Genomic DNA, 23,382 nt, shown 5'->3' on the forward strand with positions numbered 1-23,382 from the left:
TTTGGTTAAAGACATGGCAAATAGGGGTGGCAATACAGTCTGCTACCATTCTCAACAGTTTCCCATCTAGGCTGTCTATACCTGGTAGCTTATCATTATTGATGGATAATAATTGTTTTCCCACCTCTTCCATACAAACTTAACCAAATTCAAAATGGCAAACCTTATTTCATTATTAGATCTTTAATACACAAATACGATGGTTCACTGTGTAATGTTGTCATTTCACTTCTCAGTTTGTCCAGTTTGTGAAATAGTCATTGAAATTACTGGCTATATCAGTGTTTCCCAACCCTGGTCCTCGAGTCCCCCTAACAGTACACAGTTTCTTTGACAAACAACTCATTCAACTCATTGAGTGCTTGATGATTAGTTGAATCAGGTGTGTTTGTCCAGGATTACAATAAAAATGTGTACTGTTGGGGGTTCTTGAGAACCAGGGTTGGGAAACACTGATATAGCCAGTAGCTGTGAAGATATGATCAATACAAGTGGATGTCACAGACCCAACACTATTGGTATACACTAGTTGGTTGAGTGATAACCTGGCTCATGTTAGAATCTCACACAGTAAGAAGCTTCATCTTGAGAGTACAACCAGTCAATGTTCAGGTCACTGAGAAAATACATGTCTGTTAGCATCAGAGACCTTATCTAACATCACACACACGTTCTCCAGATACTGACAGTTTGCGCTTGGTGGTCTATAGCAGCACCCTAAAATAGGCTTCAGATGAAGCAGGTGAACCTGCAATCACAGCACTTCTACTTAATTTTTCATGAGATCCTCTGAGCTTTACAAAAATGATGGCTCTGAATATATACAGCAACAACTCCCCATAGACATTCCTGTATTTTCTAGAATGTTACAATGTTATCCTACTGCTGTATCATCAAATGCTGTTTTGAGTCTCAATGTGTTCTCTTGATTAACAGATAAGACTGAGTCATCTAATTATTCCTCAGAAAGCAATGTCCAACTGATAGCCCCATTCCCCCTACAACAAGTCTGCTGACATTACAACGGCTCTCCATTTCACCACAGGCTTTCCCTATCATTTAAATCAATTCTGAATAATTAAAAAGTATATTAAGTTAAATGTAGAGAAATACCACACACAAACCAGAAAGTCAGATTAGATTTTTCAGACCTATTTTTCACTTTATTAAATGAGACCATTTCATACAGACAGTTTGGTTCTCTCCCTCCTTCACTCTCCTACCTCATCCCAAAAACACACACCAGTTCTCCTGGCCAGGATGACGCAATTGAAACAGGATTGGAATGAAAAATGACTGATCCACGTCACAGAACAGTAAAAGTGACCTCACTTGGTTGCTATACATACACATGTTGATACACACACAACATGGTACTTATAGGATAAACACTAGTAGCCTGATACTGCTGAGATTTAGTTATGAAACCAGCAGCTAGGCAGGTACATAAACACACACGCTCACGGAAGCACACACAGAAGGGGAGGGGGTTGGTAACTGGCTCGTCGTACTGCAGTCACTGAATTTTGTCCATGGCTGCCATTTTGAAAGCAGCAGAGGTCAGAATTGTCCGTGATGGGCTCAGGCATTGTCAAGGGCGGGAGGCTGGCTGCATCAACCGACCTTGTCGCCATCATGGCCCTCAGGTTTACCCTTCACATTACACTGGGTAAAAAAGGTATTATGGCTCCTCTGCATCCCAACATGGCACTTTCACACACTTGAAATCTTTTTAGGTACCCATTGTAATGAATGGGGGCAAGTCATTGGCCAAATGGTTGTCTGGTAAACTCAAAACAGCCCACACTCAAATTTCCCTGTCATAGGTCAGTACATATGTGAAACTGTAAAATATTTAGTTGGAATCGTACCAGAGAGTGATTCAATCTTGATTCAATCTTGAAGTCCAATCAAACACCTTTCCCCATTCAAAAAAGTAACTTGCTTTGAAATACCAATGTGTGGGTGCCAAGTACAGTACATTTGACATAATGCCCACAAAACAGTTAGGTGCCTCAACCTCTCCCTACATGAGAGAACACCAAGTGAGCAATAAATAAAGCAGCGAGATACAGTACAATCGTATGTTGATGGAGGTGCACAACCAGAGAGATGGAGAGAGAGACAATAGGGAGAGAAAAAAAAATGAGGGGAGTATTTACATCTTAAATCAGGACATCGAAAACAAATTGTATTTACAGACTTTTGAATGGAAATGAGACCAGTCAGTTACGGACAGCTTCAACAGGTAATGGAAAATAAACGCTAATAAAAATAACGAGGAAAAAAAAAGAAAAAAAAAAGTGGGTGATATTTACAGATGTTCAATAAGATGAGGGGGGCATGGGTTAGGGAGAGAAGCAAATGGAATCCAAAACGATATGCTACATTTCAAGCAAATCAGTTGGGACTCTGGGCTAGGAAGCAGAAGGCTTCAGAGATAAAGGGAGGGAAAATGTGTTATTTAAATCAAATGTCAGCACATGAGGGTTGTTCATACAAGGGGGTGGCAGAGGTTGTACAATAGCATAACGCACCTGCACTAGAAAGCATTCAAGTGGTCATTACTGAGAACTGAGCTAAACCTACAACACTGGCTTTTTAAAAACGGTGCAGTTTGAGTCGGCAGGTACAATTATTCACATGAACACACAAAAACTCCGCTATTCCTCCACCCTTCAAATTTCTCACTTATTCTCATGAACTCCCACAAGCACATAGCAAAGTACAAGCCTTGTAGGACTACTATGAACTAGCTATCCGCCCTTCTACACCAGTAACAGAAATTCTCAGAAATTCTCCCATTTCAGAGAATTTATTATAAGAAACTGGGATCATGGTCTGCTTCAAAGTCCAAACTGGAGTCAACTACTCCATATAGGATATATTTATGTCCATATGGCTGAACCCCCATAGTTGATAATCCCTTCGTCCTCTACAATCTAGATGGGTGCCACACTGACAAAGATTCTTACAAGTTTGCTGCGAAAAGTCCACTTTCTTCACTGCAAATTTGAAATGAACATCTCAAAAACACAGCATGGTTTGTATATCCTTTCAGAAAGCTCCCTCTTTCAAATCAGGAGTTCTGAAGAGTTCATGCTATGAATGGAAAACAAGCGCCAAATCAGCCAAAACCAGATTTATTTTTATTTTTATCAAACATGTAACCTCACCATACAATATAATTGATGCTATGCCATTTATTGAAGCCAATAGGAAGGTGACAATTGACTACCGCAGCAGTCTTAATCATCGATAGCACCTTGATTGTCTTCCCATGGAAAGTAAAGGTAGGCTCAGTTTGTGATTGTCAGTGGGAGAGATGCTGCTACATAGATGTGAATCCTGGATCTCTCACGTCACCACACAAACGCCACCACCCTCACGCTCTGTCAAAACGTTTCCTTTAGGTCCTCAACACACAACATGGGAAATTGCTAGCAAGTACGGCTACCAATTATAACTTGCACTCCTGTTTCAATGTAAAAATTCACAGTGCCTTTTCCGAAGCAAATTAAAAAATAAATACATTTACAAGTAAAAGAAAAAAGCAGCTGTCATTTAATCTCTTTTTAAATATCATTTAAAAGTATAAAACAAAACACAGCCTCTTCATCTCTCCATCTTGCAACCAGCACCATTTTATCCCATTAGAATCATTTGGTCGCATCGTAGACTAACTGGGAAACACCTCAATTGGCTTCTAGAGACAAACTCCTGTTTACTTTGTGTGTGGTGGTGGTGGCAGGAACTCTTCATGAAGTTTTCAGTCAAATAAATAAAACAGAAAAAAAAGAAAAAATAACCTTGATTAAAAAAAAAGTATTATACAGAGGGCCTGTCCCACCTACTGGAGCTTAATGTCACCCCCAACAGCAGGAACATGAGTGTTATAAACAGCCGGAGAGAAAGAGAGCTGGGCCAAAGGAGATGCAGCGAGGGAGTGGGATAACACTTAAGGTGTCGGTACATGAGAAAGTGTGTTCGTGTCTCCACAACTCTTAGCCTGTAGTGCTGATCGAGTTTCAATTTCATGTAACAAAACTACCTTGTCAGCTAATGATATCCTCTTCCGGCTATGAATGGTTTGTTCAATGTATGTACAGTACAAAAAAGGTATGTTTGTAACCAATGGGGGAAAATAACAAGCAGCGAGGAAGATAGAAGCAATACAGTGTGTGTTAGGCTGGCAGACAGAGGTGTGTGTGTGTGTGTGTGTGTGTGTGTCGGGCTGGCAGACAGAGGGTTTGCAGGGACATTTCAGGTGCTGTTGTTTAGTGATCCGGGTACAGAGCTGTGCTGAGAGGAGCCGGCTAACCCAGAGCCATCTACAAAGGGATAGGGGAAAGAGGAAGGGAAGTGGTAGAGAAATAGTGTTAGGTATATTGAGTGGATATAATACATTGATTTTGCTTATCAGGAATACACTGGAAACAATTACACAGCTAATTGTAGTAAAAGGATGTGTGTAGTAAGACCTCCTCTAAAACTGATCAGAAAACATTTCCCAGGTTTCCAGTTAGAGGACCTCCTTTAGAATACAAACGTTCTCAATGCAATGACCAGAAACATGACATTATTTTTGCCATTTGTAAAAGCAGCATTAGTCTTACCATCCATGTGGATGTAGCTTAGAGCTCCACCTAACCTAGAATGTCTGCAAGCCAATCACTACTTCATAAAACTAGGTGCAGAAATGGGAATGTGATTGACAGCAACTCTATCTACTGAAGTGACATGTGTAGCCAATGCCTATGTTTGGGGACGGGGTCATACCAGAGGAAGCTGTCTGTGCGCGGGCATGAGGAGGAATGAGGGTGGAGTTCAGTTGGGGCTGGATTGACAGCTCTGGAAGGAGACAAGAGGAAATAGCATTAGTTATATAAGACCAAGGTAATAGCGTTTCAAAATTGGGACAAAGTCTTACAACGCATAGCTATACTACAATACATATTGAAACAAATACATTCTAAACTTCATATTGTAGATATTCTGCACCTACTTTTAGGATAGATGCAAAGGTCACAAAACAAAGTTGGGGTCAGGTCCATTTACATTCTTGAATTGAAGTTTCAATTGATTCCCTGAATTTAAATAGAGTCAACCCCTTTCAGGTCACAGACAGTCAGGGGTCAACAAGGTGTACTGACCCGTGGTGCTGAAGTTGAAGAGCAGGGGCAGCTCTCGCCCGCTAGGCAGCCGGGCGTTGGGCGCTCGCAACTCGTCGAAGAAGGCGTGTGCGCAGGCCTCCAGGGGCGAGAAGCGCGTGATCGGGGTGTATTCCAGCAGGCGCGAGCACAGGGCGACGGCCTCCGGAGGGGAACGAGGCTTAAACACCTGTAAGAGGTGGTACAAGGTAACAGACAACATGAAACAGTTATTAAACACAAGACATTACTTGAAAGCCAAAAATAGAATGTTTACACATATATATATATAAATAAAATACATACATGCATACATAACCATTTACCTTAGTCCAGGGATGCGCTTTGATCTGGGGGAATTTAAACTCTGTGTAATTGGGGTTCATTTCACGGATCTGTTCACGTGTTGGAGTTCCCAAAACCTGAGTAGCAGACATACAAGTATACAGTTAGTAGTGTACAATGGGTATCATTTGGTTTCTCTCCACATCACTGATTATGATCCAACTTTCCTCCCCCACACACACGTCCTCATAAGCCAAATGTCCTCCAAATGCTGATATGTAATCAGAATGTCAGGTATTTTGTCCCTGTAGTGTAAACCATAAACACAAACGTTTCCTATTTACTCACCTTGATGATCTCTACTAGCTGGTCCACTCCGCTGTCCCCGGGGAAGATGGGCTGTCCCAGCAGCAGTTCGGCCAGCACGCAGCCCGCCGACCAGATGTCGATGTTGGCCGTGTAGTCGGTGGCGCCAAAGATGAGCTCTGGGGCGCGGTAGTACCGCGAACAGATGTACGACACGTTGGGCTCCCCACGAATCAGCTGCTTAGCACTGCAGGTAGGGGTCAACCGCAGAGGTTAAAGGTTAGACCAGGGGTGCCCAAACTTTTTGGACGACCCCATTGACATCTGAAAACTTTTGTGACCCCAACAATTATGGTAGCAATTATTGTAGCAGTCAATTGCAAAACATTCAAACAGTATTTCTGATTGTATTCTCAACTCACCATCATATATACTTGTAATGTGGGGCTATGACAATAAATTGCAAATGAGTCTGACAATTTCTCTTATCTCACCGGCACTAATGAGATTGGTGTGCTTGATGCATGTCGCGTCGGAGCTTCTCAAAGTCAGAGGGCGTGGTCAACAGTGCGTACCTCATCTCTCCTGTCACATCCAACCTGGATCGATATTTGTTTTTAATGCAGATGAGAGCACTGAATCAGCGTACCATGAGTTTTAATGCTCGGAGGGAGACGAGCAAAACTCCTTCATAGTGACCCGTGAATGCGTTGTCTACAGCATTCGGTCACATGACAGCTCGATCAGCTGTTCGATTTCATTTACTGGCATGTCAACTGAGCCAGGATCACAGTCAAACAGATTTCGCTGATTCGGACACTAGTCTGTAGATTTTTGGGGGGTATTTCCCCTGCATGCCTGCGTTCAGTTCGTTCTTTTTCACAAATATGTCTGTTACATAGGCAAGGAGACAACAAAGTCTGTTTTTACATCCATTGCGAATGACAACAGTTCTTCTCGCAACTCTAAAAAAATTATTCCAACACTCCCCCTCGATAACCACCAAGCCTCAGAGTGAAATAGAACAGTCATGCTCTGAAACCGTATCTCCATATAGTTTACAATTGAAGTTACCTGCTGAATATCTCCAGGTTCTGCGCTCAGCTTTTTTGCCGCCAGTTGCTCTCGTGTATCCATTATAGCTCAGTGGGTGTGATGGAGGGGGGGTCACCTTGGGGTCATGATAGGGGCTGCACCAAATGTTTGATGTATTAAAATAATTGATTATGTTTATGTTGTATTAATAGAAGGGGAAGGGCTATAAGACCCTTCCCACTACATGTATAGGGTCCTGGACTATAGATTAGCAATATTCATTATAAGGTTTAATATTGTTCCTACTAGTTCTTTTCTAGTCTCTGCTTCTTATAAAGAAACGGTCTGACAGATGTGTGAGTTACTGCAGTCAAAACAGGGCGTCTGTGAGAAAGCGCCGAGAAAGGCTAAAAGAGATTCATAGACACAGAACCCCGCAGGGGAGTGAAAGAGATAAGACAGACATACCACTATAACGCAACTTGGGGAGTGGAAAATTACTGTGGAGCCTTTAGAAAACACTGGAACTATTGTCTCTCCTGCAAGTTTGTATAACTGTATATGCATGGGCTTGGTCTCATGAGTAGAAGGTGTTGACATAGGCAGTTACATCACTAGGGGTTGACTGCAAGCATATTAAAGCAACTTGGACCTTTCCTATTTTGTAGAACTTACTCGGAAACATGCGTGCTATGTTCCCGTTGTCAACTTCTGTCTGCAATTGCATTAATAAATGTTTTTGATCGATTTACTTAAAGATTGTCTGATTGCTGATTTCACCAATAAGCAAATGATTGACAAGGAACAAGGAACATACCCCAACCGGTGTATCATACAATGCGTCCATATGGCAGAGGGAGACATTCATAACTAGAGTGCAGAGGCCTGCCCGCCGTCCTGTGATAGATGGAGCCCCATCTGTGGAAAAGCCCACCTTCGATCCCATGGAATTGGTTTTTCGTCAGTATAGCCACGCAGCACACTGAACAGCCCCTGTGCCGTTCAATGCTCAAAACAACATGTCCTCGTGAATACCACCCCCCGACATGTAGCGAACAAATGTCAATGCATCTCGGCCCTCACAGCTAACGTCCATTTGGAGAGCATAAGGTGGGGAGTTTGAGTCGTTCAGTCAGTTTCCTCTTGATTGCTAGCTATAGCATCAATTCTTAGTTTCACAGTGTTATCTGACAAAGGTATTGATGTGAGTTTGTCCTCCCCACACATTGTTTTCCCCATATTAATTGCGGCCGGTAATATCTCCATTCACCATGGGAGTGGTTCAAGTGTAACGACCAAGTGTGGCCTTTTCCCACAATCTAAGGGAGCTCTGGTAGAATTTTTACTTATAGATTTGAATAATTTTCATTTAGATTTTTAAGGTTAACCACAAAGATTGAGACAAAGACGAGATATATATATATATTTTTTTTTTTACAAGGATTTGGGAAATTCTCCCGCGACCCCATTTTCATATCAGGCGACCCGAGTATTCTAAAATAAATCTAGTTTAAGCTAATACAGTCTTCTAAGCTGAGTCTAGGTTATGCTAAGACAGTGTTCTCTTACAATACTTCAATCTCTAACCACTGCAACAGTTGTCACTTATAAGAAAAGCATTAGATGCTTAGCAGTAGAGGCAAACACTCAGCCATGCAGGTCTAACCATGTGGTATGGGATTATACACGGCTCTTTGGTGCCTCCTTGAGACCACCTGACCACACTACCCTTTGATGTTTAGCAGAAACTAAGGTATACAGCCCTAGATAAACCAATGAACGAGGGGTGGGTCTCCCACGTCTCAGTGTATTTTTATATATATACACCGAAGTAAATATCTCAGTGCGATTTCTACTTATTGATTTACAATTAAGAAGCTCAGTGTATACTTTTTATAGAAAGCAGCCCTGCATTTGTCTGCACAGTAACAGAAATGGATGTACTATGGGGAAAATACACATGAAAAGGGTGTGAGTAGGTAACTGTAACTAAGGACAACTGGATCAGTGTTGCATAGCCCCATTCAAGGGAGGGCATAGATCCATTTCACATTCTGTCTGGTTGAGCCCATTTATTCAACACATTCAGTCAGAACACATAAGACCCAAGTTTACTTCAATACTAGGTACCAGTCAGTCATATTGGCTCAATAGCACATTAACACACTGTGTGGAGGGAAATATCTGACCAGCTTACCTCCCAAAGTCACAGAGCTTTAGGATGGCCGTTTCAGGGTCCACCAACAGGTTCTGGGGTTTGATGTCTCGGTGGCAGACACCCTGGGAATGGATATAGGCCAGGCTGCGAAACAACTGGTACATGTACACCTGAGAAGAGACAAAATGGACCAATTAGAACTATAAACAAATCAATAAGAGGGAGTCATTCTGTGTCAATGCCAAGCCTGTCTGGGAGAGTAAACAAAAAAAGGATAGTTCATAATTGAATGACATACTGGACAATCAAAGTCCAATGAACAGACGCTGAGGCAAGCAAAAGTGGGACAACGAAAGAGAGCAAGTGAAAGAGGGCGAGAGAGTTTACCTTGACGTAAATGATAGGAATGATGCTTTTGGCCTTGTTGAAATGCCGGGCCACCCTGTACACGGTCTCCGGGACAAAGTCCAGCACCAGGTTGAGATACACCTCATCCTTCTGTATAGGGGGAAGAGAACTGAAAATCACTATATGACTACACTAAATCATAACTCCATACGTCCTCAGATTATTCTTGTACAATGAAAAAGCGCTTTACAAATGTAACAAACTTTGTAGTGGGACGAATGACTCATTTGAAGAGGAAACACAGTTCAGGTGCTCAGTGTGCCAAAAACAATGGATGGCAACCTACCTTTTCACCACTAGAGTAGAAGAAGTAGCGTAGCCTCACGATATTGCAGTGGTCCAACTTTCGCATGATCTGTAGCTCTCGGTTCTACATAGCAAAGTTATTAAACAAAGAATAGTGGGAAATGTCAAGGGTTTCTGATTGATCTGTAAGCGCATTGATCTTTAGTATGCGCGTGATATGTGTTTGTTCAAGTACGTGTACATTTCTGTCACCTAAAAAATAAAAATAAACTTAGGCTACAATACCAATTTTCTCCCACAAACTAATATGGAAATGTTCCTTGTAAAACTACAAAACGGTGTCCTGTATTCAGACAAACAAGTAGCTACTCATAACAGTGGGAATTTACAAGACCAATCCAAAAATGGATATTCATATCACTATTATGTTAAACAAATTAGTGTTGTCACGACAATACAATTTTAGATGGCAAAAACCCCCAAAGAAAACTCAGCATTACGGTCCATTAAAAAAACAGCTTTCTATAAATTATTATGTGCTATAGCTTGGAAAATAAACAAATATGACTCTGGGTGACACGAAGCCTGTATGTCTTCAAGAGAATGGCCTCCATACCTTGAACCTCTTATCCTGCAGCACCTTCTTAATGGCCACCATCTCCTGGCTGTCGATGAGGCGCGCCTGGTACACCACACCAAAGGAGCCATTCCCGATCACCTTGATGTCCGTGTAGGACACCTCCTGTGGACGGTCGGGACCCTGCCCAGATGTGGCCACCACCGTAGTCACCTTCCCACTGTCCCCTGGGAAACAACGATAAGTTGGGTCAACGAAATAGTTGTCTTTTCAGATTTGAAATGGAGAGGTGATCAGTGTTGTGTTCATTAAGTACGAAACTGAAGAAAACGGGAAGGTAGGCCTATTATCTGAACAATAAGAAATGCTGTTTTACTATGGTGTGACAATGAACAAGGACATTTAATACAGCTCATTCTGAAAGTATTCAACCCCTTGACTTTTTCCACATTGTTACATTATAGCCTTGTTCTGAAATTGATTAAATAAATGTATCCACACACACACAGCAAAAACAGTTTTTTATTTTTTTTAAATGTTGGCAAATTTATAAAAACTTTAACTTTACTTAAGTATTCAGACCCTTTGCCATGAGACTCGAAATGAAGTTCAGGCTCATCTTGTTTCCATTGATCATCCATGAAATGTTTCTACAACTTGATTGAAGTCCACCTGTGGTAAATTCAATTGATTGGACATGATTTGGAAAGGCACACACCTGTCTATAGAAGGTCCCACAGTTGACAGTGCATATCAGAGCAAAAACCAAACCATAAGATCGAAGGAATTGTCTGTAGAGCTCCGAGATAGGATTGTGTCGAGGCACAGATCTGGGGAAGGGTACCAAACAAAATGTCTGCAGCATTGAAGGTCCAAGAACACAGTGGTCTCCATCATTCTTAAATGGAAGAAGTTTGTAACCACCAAGACTCTTCCTAGAGCTGGCCACCCGACCAAACTGAGCAATCGGGGGAGAAGGGCCTTGGTCAGGGAGGTGACCAAGAACCCAATGGTCACTCTGACAGAGCTTCAAAGTTCCTCTGGAGATGGGAGAACCTTCCAGAAGGACAACCATCTCTGCAGCATTTCACCAATCAGGCCTTTATGGAAGCGTGTCCAGACGGAAGCCACTCCTCAGTAAAAGACATATGACAGCCCACTTGGAGTTGCCAAAAGACAACTAAAGGACTCTAAGACCATGTGAAACAAGATTCTCTGGTCTGATGAAACCAAGATTGAACTCTTTGGCCTGAATGCCAAGAGTAATGTCTGGAGGAAACCTGGCACCATCCATACGGTGAAGCATGTTGGTTGCAGCATCAAGCTGTGGGGGATGTTTTTCAGTGGCAGGGACTGGGAAACTTGTCAGGATCGAGGGAAAGATGAACAGAGCAAAGTACATAGACATCCTTGATGAAAACCTGCTCCAGAGTGCTCGGGACCTCAGACTTGAGCAAAGGTTCACCTTCCAACAGAACAACGACGCTACGCACACAGCCAAGACAAGACAGGAGTGGCTTCAGGACAAGTCTCTGAATGTCCTTGAGTGGCCCAACCAGAGCCCAAACATCTCTGGAGAGACCTGAAAATAACTGCGCAGCGACACTCCCCATCCAACCTGACAGAGCTTGAGAGGATCTGCAGAGAAGGTCACCAAATACAGGTGTGCCAATCTTGTATCGTCATACCCAAAAAGACAAGGCTGTAATCGCTGCCAAAGGTGCGTCAACAAAGTACTGAGTAAAGGGTCTGAATACTTATGTAAATGTGATATTTCCATTTTTTATTTAAATATGCAAGAACTTCTGCTAGCCTGTTTTTGCTTTGTCATTATCGGGGTATTGTGTGTAGATTGATGAGGGGGGGGACTATTTCATCCATTTTAGAATAAGGCCATAACAAAATGTGGAAAAAGTTATGGGTCTGAATACTTTTTTTTATAAATGTGCAAACATTTATAAAAACAGTTTTGCTTTGTCATTATGGAGTATTGTGTGTTTGATGAGAATTATAATTGAATACGTTTTAGAATAAAGCTTTAACGTAACAAAATGTGCAAGGGGTCTGAATAGTTCCTGAATCCACTGTATATGGTTCATTCCTATAGTTACTGTATCATGAAAGGTGGTCTTTTGAATGAATGTATGGCTATTGTGGATAACATTAGTGACCTAGTTTAACATTGTGACGTAAACAAGGGCTCAAGTTATAATAGGCCTTTACATTTCCAAAACAGGCAGCAGGCAGAGAAAATAATTGCTCAGCATAGAAAATAGCCCTACAGGGTCATGTTAAGGAGAACATGTTTTAAACTGAGTGAAATACTATCTAGACTTGTCCAATAAGATTGTTTGGTGTTGCAAAAATTGTTGCGCCAATGTCCTACTGAACAGAATCCAGGGCTCGAGTTATTAACTACCTCGTGGTTGTTTAACCACTATAGTAACCGCCTGCCTTGTCGGAAGACGAGACAAATACATGCTTTACTGTAAAATCCAATATCACTATTCCAGGGCTATTTGTGCTCCTTTGAACATCATTTGACCTAAGGAACACAAGACTTGCGATTATCCAATAGGCCCATCCTCGAGCTCATCTATCACACTTGAACACAAACAAGTGTTTGGTGGCCTGGATCAGAGAGTTCTCTGAGGCAGGCATACCTTCATGTGAGGTTCATTTCCTGTATGGAGGACAGAACAGGGCCAGATGGCTGGAATTGAACTGGAGACCTTTGCACTGAGAATGACCCTGCTCTAACATGCTGACCACACCGCTTGCGTTGCAAAATAAATGTACACATACTTATCATCTAAACTCCTTGCGTCTGTGTAGCCAGGCGCTAAAATAGAACTTGGTTCTATCTTTGATGCTTGATGATCTACAAGTCTCGCCTCTCCTAATTGCTTTTTAGGAGCATATACCCATGTGGGTGATTGAAAGACTAACACTTGTCCATTTGGTGGTGGTAATGCACCTTAAAGTTGGTTGCCAACCGACATGTAAAATTCCTCAGGACTACTAGAAACTATTAGTTTCCCCTTTTATCGGTGGATTAAATGTCGGAGAAGAGAACACACGATTGTGTGACTCAAAATGGGTCAAAATTCTACAAAGATAAAGAAAAGGACTTTATGCATTTCAGGTAAATTAACTCAATGTTCATATCCCAGGTTAAATGATCTAGCAATAGCAAGCTGCTGTCCACATTTTTGCTCAATGTTTCACCAAGATTGACTTATACCATGAGGTTTGAGGTCAAATTTATATCAAATATAATACGGAATGGCTGCAGATCCTTTTTCCCTTGTACTAAAGATTTCGAAGCTTCTGCGCATGCGTGTATTCTCTACTTTACGAACAGTCTCTGCTCTATTCGTAGCGAACAGGCTACTCTGGCGAATGGTCATTTAACAAAGATAAATCAAAACTGAATCAATGTCCGCAAGATCACAATGACAGTATTCTACATAACAGAACTTCATATAATAGTATCGTATGACCAGTGCTTTACTTGGGCCAGAGCTGTTTGGAGCGCTGTACTGGCACCTCGATTTTTTGCGGAATTTGGGATAAACAAAGTAGCCCATCTATTCTGGCCCAAGTTAACACAGTCAGAAATGGTTGATCAAAGCGGAAATGCGGCGGGATCTGCATTGAATAGCAATCGAAGGAGGGCATATATTTCCTGATTCCGCTTTGTTCATGTTTATTTGTCACTAGTCTGAATCTGCGTAACAGTAGGCAGTTCGAGATTGCGCAGATTGAAAATGTGCCAGCCTGAATGCGCGTGATGCGCTGTTCCAAATGGTCAAATTAGGGGTTTTATTAGGGTTTAAGGTCATGAAAGTTTGTTTCATAATTTGTATGTAATTCATTTAATTAATGAAGGCACACATACATGTTATCAATCACTTAATCTAAATAATCAGCAATCATCGGAATGACCCGTAAGTGTGTGTGTGCCAGTGGGCTGTTGCCAGAGGAGAGAGAGCGTGACATTTCAGCAGCAGGTATAAAAATAATGACAGACTAACTAGACAGCCAATTCAAAACTTGTAGCATTTCTCGCTAGTTAACTATAGCTAACTAAGCATTAATGTCGTTGTCGCCTTCCCACGGGCAATAGCCTAAATAAATCTGCAACGTTGGAATGCTGAAATTCTCCTCTATTAAACAGCATCCATGTAATTGCAACAACTTTCGAAATATTCTAAGAATAGCCTAAATGACATAACTTGCTGTGCATAGATATCCCGTGATACATTCATATTTTAGCCTTATATAAAACATGTCTAGTTAGATACCTTGCTTTGAAGTAGCCTACTTTATCCATTTGATCCCTGATTCATTGAATGAGGGAATACTTTTATAAAGACAAAAAGTATTTGGTTGTAATGTTACAATATTTTATATCAAGGGTGGCAAACATCCTCCTTTTTGTTCACTTTGTAGCCTAAACAACAGCTCAACAGGACCTTGATAAGCAGACCTGGGTGTTTCAGGGCCAGATCAAAAGCCAAGCCTGCACACCCAGGAGCTCTCCAAATGGAGGTATGACCACATGTTAAAAACATGTGACTAACAGTGCAGTTCTACTTTGTGGGGGGTTAAGTGCCTTGATCAAGGGCACAACGGCAGGAGATGGTAGGCCTACATGGGATCAGGTACAGCAGCCTTCGTGTCAACGCTTACTTTTTCCATGTAGGCTATAATAATAGTCATGACAATTTGGTTAAAAAAAAGTAATGGAAAATGTTTTTGAACCCTTAACAGTAAATAATCAGGAAGTCTATAGCATAACGTAATTTGTGAACATAGTCTAATGGACAGACTAGGAAAAAGACTGCTTCTGCACTTCTTTCATCAAGTCAAGCACTGAGTAAGAAGTTACTGCAAGACAAAAACACAGCCTTTCTCTCATGTGGCAAAAACTCAGAGGGTAGGTAGCCAAGGCCTACTTCTATGCGTAATCAGGTGCGTGTTCTTCCTCAAGACTGACAGGAGCGCTTCAAACAAAAGACAAGGAATAAATTGACAACTCGTAAATGGAATAAAATAAACCAAAACTTCTCACAAGCGTAGCCTAGGTTGTGCGCTCTGCAAACAACGTGCCCACTCCCATGACAACGGTAACTAACAATATATTGAATGCATTAACAGAAATTCCCGTAAACAAACATTGTAGATGAGAAATTATGGGAATTAAATGGTAGGCTAAATGTACTAGTGGTGTGCCTATGCAATGGAGTAGTCCACTCAGACAGGTGTCTCGTGTGCCATACATTTTTTGTATACATTTGCCACTGCTCGACTAAAAAAAAGAAATTAATCTTGGTCGACCAACTGCCTATTGATCAAACAATCGACTAAATGGGGTCAGCCCTACCTACCACTCAAGAGATTATCAGTGTTGCGACATTGGCTTGTGACTATGAATCACCGGTTGCCCCCAGATTCAGGGATAGCAGTGCCCACTTCAAATATTCAGATGTGTATAAAAACAGTTTAATACCTCTGGGATGCTAATCGAAGACACATAACCTGAAGCCAGATGCAGTACACTCCATCTTTGACTATTCAGGGTACAGTGTTTGAAACACTGATGGACCGGCAACCAATACGAGAAGGGTGCAAATTGCAGCATGCAAATCAGGGTGTTCCTGCATATAGGCATTCTTCCATCTGCAGGAACCCCTCTAAACTTCTATTAGTCCATTTTTAAGCTAGGACAGGCACGAGTTGGGGCGCTCCAGTACAGTAGGTAGCGTTAATGCATTAACGGATGCCAGCCGCCGATAAACCCCACAGAAGAAGGGGGAGGCAACAACGGTAGCTAGCTAGCTAGCCGTGCACCGGTAAACAGTGTTCTGTCGGGGACTGTTTTCCAGCAGTTCTGTTAACTTCTTATGGATGGGGGGGCAGTATTGAGTAGCTTGGATGAATAAGGTGCCCAGAGTAAACTGCCTGCTACTCAGGCCCAGAAGCTAAGATATGCATATTATTAGTAGATTTGGATAGAAAACACTCTGAAGTTTCTAAAACTGTTTGAATGATGTCTGTGAGTATAACAGAACTCATATGGCAGGCAGAAACCAGAGAAAAAATCCTACCAGGATTCAGGCTTCTACTGTGAAGGGGGAGCAAATAAGAGCTGTTTGACTAAGAGGTCTGGCAGAATTCCCTGAGCTAAATCATGCGCGCAGCTGTGAGCGAGCTACGTTCCTTTTCATTTCTAAAGACAAAGGAATTGTCCGGTTGAAACATTATTGAAGATTTATGTTGAAAACATCCTAAAGATTGATTCTATACATCATTTGACATGTTTCTACGAACTGTAATATAACTTTTTGACTTTGTCTGGACTAAGTGCCTGCGTCTGGTGAATTTGGATTTGTGAACTAAACGTGAACAAAAATGAGGTATTTGGACATAAATGATGGACGATATCGAGCAAAACAAACATTTATTGTGGAACTGGGATTCCTGGGAGTGCATTCTGATGAAGATCATCAAAGGTAAGTGAATATTTATAATGCTATTTCTGACTTCTGTTGACTCCACAACATGGCGGGTATCTGTATGGCTTGTTTTGGTGCCTGAGCGCTGTACTCAGATTATTGCATTATGCTTTTTCCGTAAAGCTTTTTTGAACTCTGACACAGCGGCTGCATTAAGGAGAAATATATCTTTAACGACGGTGAGGGCGGGGGGAATCAATGGGATAGAATGGGCCTGGTCATGCCCTCCGGCGCCAAATTCCAGACATTTGTATGAAGAGGAGAAGCCTTTACAGAAGTCGAAGAGCCAGATACCTGGCGAGACAGCGTCGGTGAGTGGATAATCCGCCTTTACCCTCCGTTCTACTGGCGAAAGTGAAATCACTGGATAATAAACTGGATGAGCTCCGTTCGAGACTATCCTATCAACGGGATATTAAAAACGAATATTCTGTTTCACAGAGTCGTAGCTGAACAAGGACAATATACATTTAGCTGGGTTTTCCGTGCATCGGCAAGACAGAACAGCAGCCTCTGGTAAGATCGGGGTGTGGTGGGTGTCTGTCAACAGCTGGTGCGATCTCTAATATTAAGGAAGGTTTTGCTCGCCTAAGTTAGAGTGCCTCATGATATGCTGTAGACCACATTAGCAAGAGAGTTTATCAATAAACCGATGCTGGCACAAAGACCGCACTCAACGAGCTGTATACGGCCATAAGCAAACAAGAAAATGGTCAACCAGAGGCGGCACTGCTGAATGTAGGAAAATGTAAATCCGTTTAACCAAATTTCTACCAGCATGTCACGTGCTCAAATATTTTATTTTATTTTTTTTACTCTAGATCACCATAACACACAACTTGCACAAAGCTCTCCCTCCAAGTCTGACCTATCCTCCCGATTCCTGCTTACAAGCAAAACTCACAGGAAGTACCAGTGATCTGATGAAGCGGATGCTAAGCTACAGGACTGTCGCTAGCACAGCCTGGAATATGTTCCAGGTTTCATCCCATGGCATTGAGGAGTATACCACATCAGTCATCGGCGTCATTGTTTTTTATCCTCCACAATTTCGTGGTACAGTCCTGTAAATCCCATACAGACTCGGGAGAGGCGAAGTTCGAGAGCCATGCGTCCTCCGAAACACGACCTAACCACTGCTTCTTGACACAATGCCCGCTTAACCCGGAAGCCAGCCACACCAATGTGTCAGAAGAAACACAGTACACTTGGCGACCGTGTCAGCGTGCACGTGCCCGACCCGCCACAGGGGTCACTAGAGCGCAATGGGACAAGGACATCAATGCCGGCCAAACACTCCCCTAACTCGACGACGCTGGGCCAATTGTGCGCCGCCCTATGGGTCTTACGGTCGTGGCCGGCTGCGACAGAGCCTGGACTCGAACCAGGATCTCTAGTGGCACAGCAGGCAACTGCAATGCAGTGCCTTAGACCACTGCGCCACTTGGGAGGCCAGCTTCATTAATAAGTGCATCGACGATGTTGTCCCCAGTGACCGTACGTACATATCTCAACCAGAAGCCATGGATTACAGGCAACATCCGCACTGAACTAAAGGCTAGAGCTGATGCTTTCAAGGAGCGGGACACTAATCCGGACGTTTTAAGAAATCCTGCAAAACCCTCAGACGAATCATCAAACAGGCAAAGTGTCAATACAGCACTAATATCCAATCCTACTATACTGGCTCTGAGAGACTAAGATTATAGCTAAATAACTGATGCTGTTTTCATGCTCACATTCGTTACGAATCAAGTTATCAAACAGAAAGAGCAAAATTTGCTCTCTTATAGCAGCTAGCTCGCAGCAGTATTATTAGCTGGGTCGATGCTAGTCACTGCAATTCTATAGCCCAGCTGTCCATATAGCACACACTATTCAAAAAAATAAAAAAATAAAAAAAATAAGACTGCCACGGTGGAGGATGAATTGCACTGTGTGTCTTGTTTACACTGAAAACTCCTGCTGCAATGTAGTAGGATTTCAAATACGTAGTCTAGATCAATCAGCCCAGAATTGATTTCACCACTGAAATTTCATTTCACCAAAATGCTTTGACCTCAAGATTCATAATTCTCACCATGCAATTGTTTTGTACATTAGAAGCTACCAGCTAGGCTATAGCCGACACTATTGCAGCTAACCCCACATTTCTTATCTTCTCTCAACTGCCTGAGGGGACCCTCTACCTGACTGTATGAGGCCACCCCCTCCCACCTTGCTTGGAGCCTGTCCTTTGTCCTGCCCTTCTGCCACCTTATTTCAAATGTGTTCAGAAGTTATTCTGTACAATGACCATCTTTGATTGTTTTTCGCCATTGATGTGATTGTAACCCATTAGCTACCCCCAAGTGGTGACCTGGGATAACCTCACCCTTGAGACCACACCTAAGTGTAATTCTTTTCCATAACTTACACAATGATCAAGGCTCTACGCTGAAACATGTGTTTTCTGTGGTCTATACATAATAAAGACCTTTAGACTTAAAAAAAACAAGACTGGACCTTGGATTCCTCAAACCATTCAACACTCGTGTTGGCCTGTGCCATGTCATGTGCTTGTTTGACATGACAATACCATCACGTGATAAGATTTCAGTGTTCCACAAATAAACAATGTTTACTTAGTTGCATTTTCTATCAGTTATAACAATACTCCAATCAACTAGAATAACAGGACTAAATATACTCAATTTAGTTTACGGTAGGTTTCAACATGGCTATTTACCTAATTCAACACACTTAACTGCTGACAAACGGTATTAGAGACATCTAAACTCTGAGGGGAAATATGGTGTGCTCCCTAAGAAATATACAGGGGAAAATACAATAAACAGTGACATGGAACGCAAGTTACTGTTCAATAACGCACACGAAAGGAACCACTAATTTAACAGTCAGGAGTGCCAATAACTTATGCCACGTTCAAAACAACTGGGAACTCTGAAATCTCAGACTTCCAAGCATTCAAAACAACTGGGAACTCCAGGGGAAAAAGAAAAAAGCTCAGACTTGGACAAATCGTTTAACGGTCATCCAACTCAGAATTCTAAGTCGGAAACTCAGGCATCTTTCTGACCTGAAGAACACTGATGTCATGCCTTCACCTTATTCCCTCCCCAGAGTTCCCAGTAGTCTTCAAAGCACCATTAGTTCTTTACAATAACTATGAACTTGTTCTGGCACGCACCAGGAACGTGAGTAGAAGGTACACACGTGTGTACTGTGTGGGAGAGATGTCATACATAAAATGAGAACAGCTTGAGAGAGGCAGCCTTTCATACACACTCTATAGGGAACAAATTGGTGGTGGTGGAATAATTGAAACTACATAAGACATTTTGCATGGAGAAATTCAAAAAGCCATTGTTATTCATTACACAATTTACTACAGTAAAGAAAATGTAAATGTAGGCTGCATGAGCAAGTCAAATGTTTCTATCCATTTGGGCTCCCGAGTGGTGCAGCGATCTTGGAATGGATGCAAGGTAGCCTACTAATAATAGGCATTGAAAGTGGGTTGCATCGCAATCTGTAAAATGTCAAACGCACCTTTCAATACAGTAGCCAGCAGTCACCTCCCTGACCAAGGCCCTTCTCCCCCGATTGCTCAGTTTGGCCGGGCGGCCAGCTTTAAGTCTTGGTGGTTCCAAACTTCTTACATTTAAGAATGATGGAGGCCACTGTGTTCTTGGGGATCTTCAATGCTGCAGAAATGTTTTGGTACCCTTCCCCAGATCTGTGCCTCGACACAATCCTGTCTCAGAGCTCTACAGACAATTTCTTCGACCTCATGGCTTTATTTTTTCTCTGACATGCACTGTCAACTGTGGAACCTTATAATAGACAGGTGTGTGCCTTTCCAAATCATGTCCAATCAATCAAGTTGCAGAAACATGTCAAGGAGGATCAATGGAAACAGGATGCACCTGAGCTCAATTTCTAGTCTCATAGCAAAGGGTCTGAATACTTATGTAAATAAGGTATTTGTTTAATTTTTATTACATTTGCAAACATTTCTAAAAACCTGTTTTTGCTTTGTCATTATCTGATATTGTGTGTTGATTGATGAGGAAAAAGGGTCTGAATACCTTCTGAATGCACTGTATGAGAACAAGATATTGTTTTAGCGTTTCAGCTCATCTTTAACACTATCTGGCCTAAAATTCACTCACTGCAAATCATTTAAAACACTGTAGGCTACTTCGAAGCAACATTATAACTCAAGAATTTCTAATTGTATATCCCCATCAAACTGACGTTTCACCAGTAAAACCTGAAAAATCACAATTTACGATTGACAGTGAGAAATGTGAAGGGGACCACAAACACGTGTTTGTGAAGTAGAGGTAAAAGAAACACGGGCAGAACGTGATCTGCACATACGCAGAAGCTTCGGGACTTTGTCATGGGGGAAAAAGTCAGGAAAAAGTCGGCACACATAATATACTCTACATGACTAACATGGACCATCATGGTGGATAAAGCCATCCAATTCCAATTTGCATTACAAGGGAGAAATTGTAACCATGTTCTATGAAACAAAAACATTTGCAAACTATGCATGGACGTTGTTGATGTGCTATGTAAGCAAGTATTTCGGCTTGTCATCTACTAGTCCACTTTGAGAATTATTAGCTAGCTAACATATTATACAGCTGGCTCGGTTACATGTTTCGTCACTTTATAACAAGTTCTTTATCACCTGTTAATTAACGGTCAATGTATAGAGGGCTCTTTCAATGCTGGTTGCTTGTCTGGGCTACTGGATAGATAAGTATCCACTATTGACTTAATTTGAACAATAGATAAGGGTGCTCTTAACATAAATCTGTGTTGGAAACGCAAAGCTAGTTATCTGGCTACAAGTAGCTTAGTCAACCGTTATGAACAAATAAATTAGGCTACCTAGCCTTAGCGTATAGTACCAACTGACAGCTAACGCTAGCCTGTAGTTTGTTGTGCCAGTTAACGCGTTAGCTAGTTCAAACAACTATTTATCTTTAACTATCGCTAACTCGTTTGCTTGGTAACATGTACAAACGGTGTGTAATTAACGTTAGCATAGTTACAGTAGCTAAATAGCTAACTAGCGAAACTAGATCGAATCCCCTTGTAAACTAGCTGGTAACTAACGTTAGTCACCTAAAACCTATATTAGACGCTAGCTAGCTAACGTTATCTGCTCTAGCTACTGGTTACAAGTTAGCTAGCATGTCTTAGCACACGTAGTTAAGGTTGTTTGCGTTGCTTATGCTTTCTTTATATTTAGCTAACTAGCTAGTTACGGTACCTCGATGTCATTAACTAGCTAACATGCTAATATAACTAACCTAGACAGCTGCCTAGTTAAAAAAGCTAAATAAGGTTAGCTAACTAACGCGAAATGTCTTGATTTTTGGCGTTGGTTAGCAAGTTAACTAGTTTGCTAACTGACACGTTAGCCGTTTAGCCAACGATAGCTACTCAAGGCAGTTAGCTAACTAACTAGCTAGTTAACTAACTTGCTTTTTCAAACTAACGTTACAACAATGTTCGCCGTGGAAATCGTGCACAACAGCCCACACTAGCTACAACATTGGACACTGGACTGCAATGCGTGTCTTTTAATCATCCAAGACAGTCTTTTTCATAAAATACATAATAAACCTACTGGACAGCTTTAAATTCGAGCATCCAGACGAACTGCTCCCCGAGGCCTGCGGGACCCCGGTCTTTCCTGTGCTGCTCCCCACGGCAGCGGCTGATCCAGTGGATGCTGCAGTGGCTCCGGGAACACCTTGTGGCTCAGCAAACGAGCTAGTTCTGGGCCGCCCGCTGCCGCTCATATCTCTGTGCAAGGGTAGCGGGCGGGGGGCTAGGGATTCACAATTTATAGCCAAGTGAGTTTAAATGTTGCCTGTTTTGACTGCAAATGCAATAATCATTGAAAGACAGACAGAATTGACACCGTTCAGATGAGTCCTCCCTTGCACTGCCTGTCTGAGATCGTAGATCGTATAAAACTGACAGATTACATTTCCTCCTGGGAAATGAAGTTCGACGTGGCTGCTGCTTCCCGTGTCTTTGAAAATGCCTATAGAACTACACTGCTAAAATAACGTTGCGTTTCACCAGAGGTGGCGCTCCGTCTGGGATTTCTACCGTGACTGTAATAATGATGTGTACCCAAAAGGGAGAACAGACATGAAAACTACAAATCCAATAATGTTTTAGATTAGAGGAGAGAAAAAGTAAGAATTCCACATAAAAATAATGGCGAGTGCAATCTGGAATCCTTGGGATGTCCGCACCCTGACCCAAACTCATAACCTAACCTTAACACTTACCTAACCGTAACCATTTTAATGGGGTAGGGACGTCCCAAGGGTTCGGTATAGCACACACCTACAAATAATCCTTAAACTTTCTTTCAAGCTCCTTCACATGCCTCTGGTGGCCTCACAGCAGTTGTCTCCCACTTCTGACACCATTGTAGCAAATCCAGGGCGGTTCCTGACCGGGCCTCGAACCTGGGTGTCTGGTTCCCGAGGAATGCACACAATTCACAACAATGTTGTCAGAGGTGGCAAGTGACTCAAATGTAGTGCCTGATGTCAATTAATGGATGATGCAAAAAGTGTCACCCAGGTACCTGAATGGTCTGGTACGCCAACTGTAGTTTTGGATTAACGATCGTGAGATTATGAGTTCATA

At 42.1% G+C, this 23,382-nt stretch overlaps 1 protein-coding gene across 1 annotated transcript; it reads right to left on the reverse strand.

The window, feature by feature from the left end:
* Positions 1 to 1,136: 1,136 nt before the first annotated feature.
* Positions 1,137 to 22,707, reverse strand: LOC120027385 (glycogen synthase kinase-3 beta-like). The gene is made up of 10 exons (XM_038972300.1): positions 22,340 to 22,707; positions 10,205 to 10,392; positions 9,629 to 9,712; positions 9,322 to 9,432; positions 8,974 to 9,104; positions 5,784 to 5,988; positions 5,477 to 5,572; positions 5,154 to 5,340; positions 4,780 to 4,851; positions 1,137 to 4,331 (listed from the first exon to the last, which is right to left on the reverse strand). The coding sequence occupies exons 1-10, from the start codon at positions 22,512 to 22,514 to the stop codon at positions 4,264 to 4,266; spliced, it is 1,317 nt and encodes a 438-aa protein (XP_038828228.1). The 5' UTR covers positions 22,515 to 22,707; the 3' UTR covers positions 1,137 to 4,263.
* Positions 22,708 to 23,382: the final 675 nt, after the last annotated feature.

Source organism: Salvelinus namaycush, chromosome 32 (genome assembly GCF_016432855.1).
Source record: "Salvelinus namaycush isolate Seneca chromosome 32, SaNama_1.0, whole genome shotgun sequence".
In the NCBI taxonomy this organism is placed as follows: domain Eukaryota; kingdom Metazoa; phylum Chordata; class Actinopteri; order Salmoniformes; family Salmonidae; genus Salvelinus; species Salvelinus namaycush.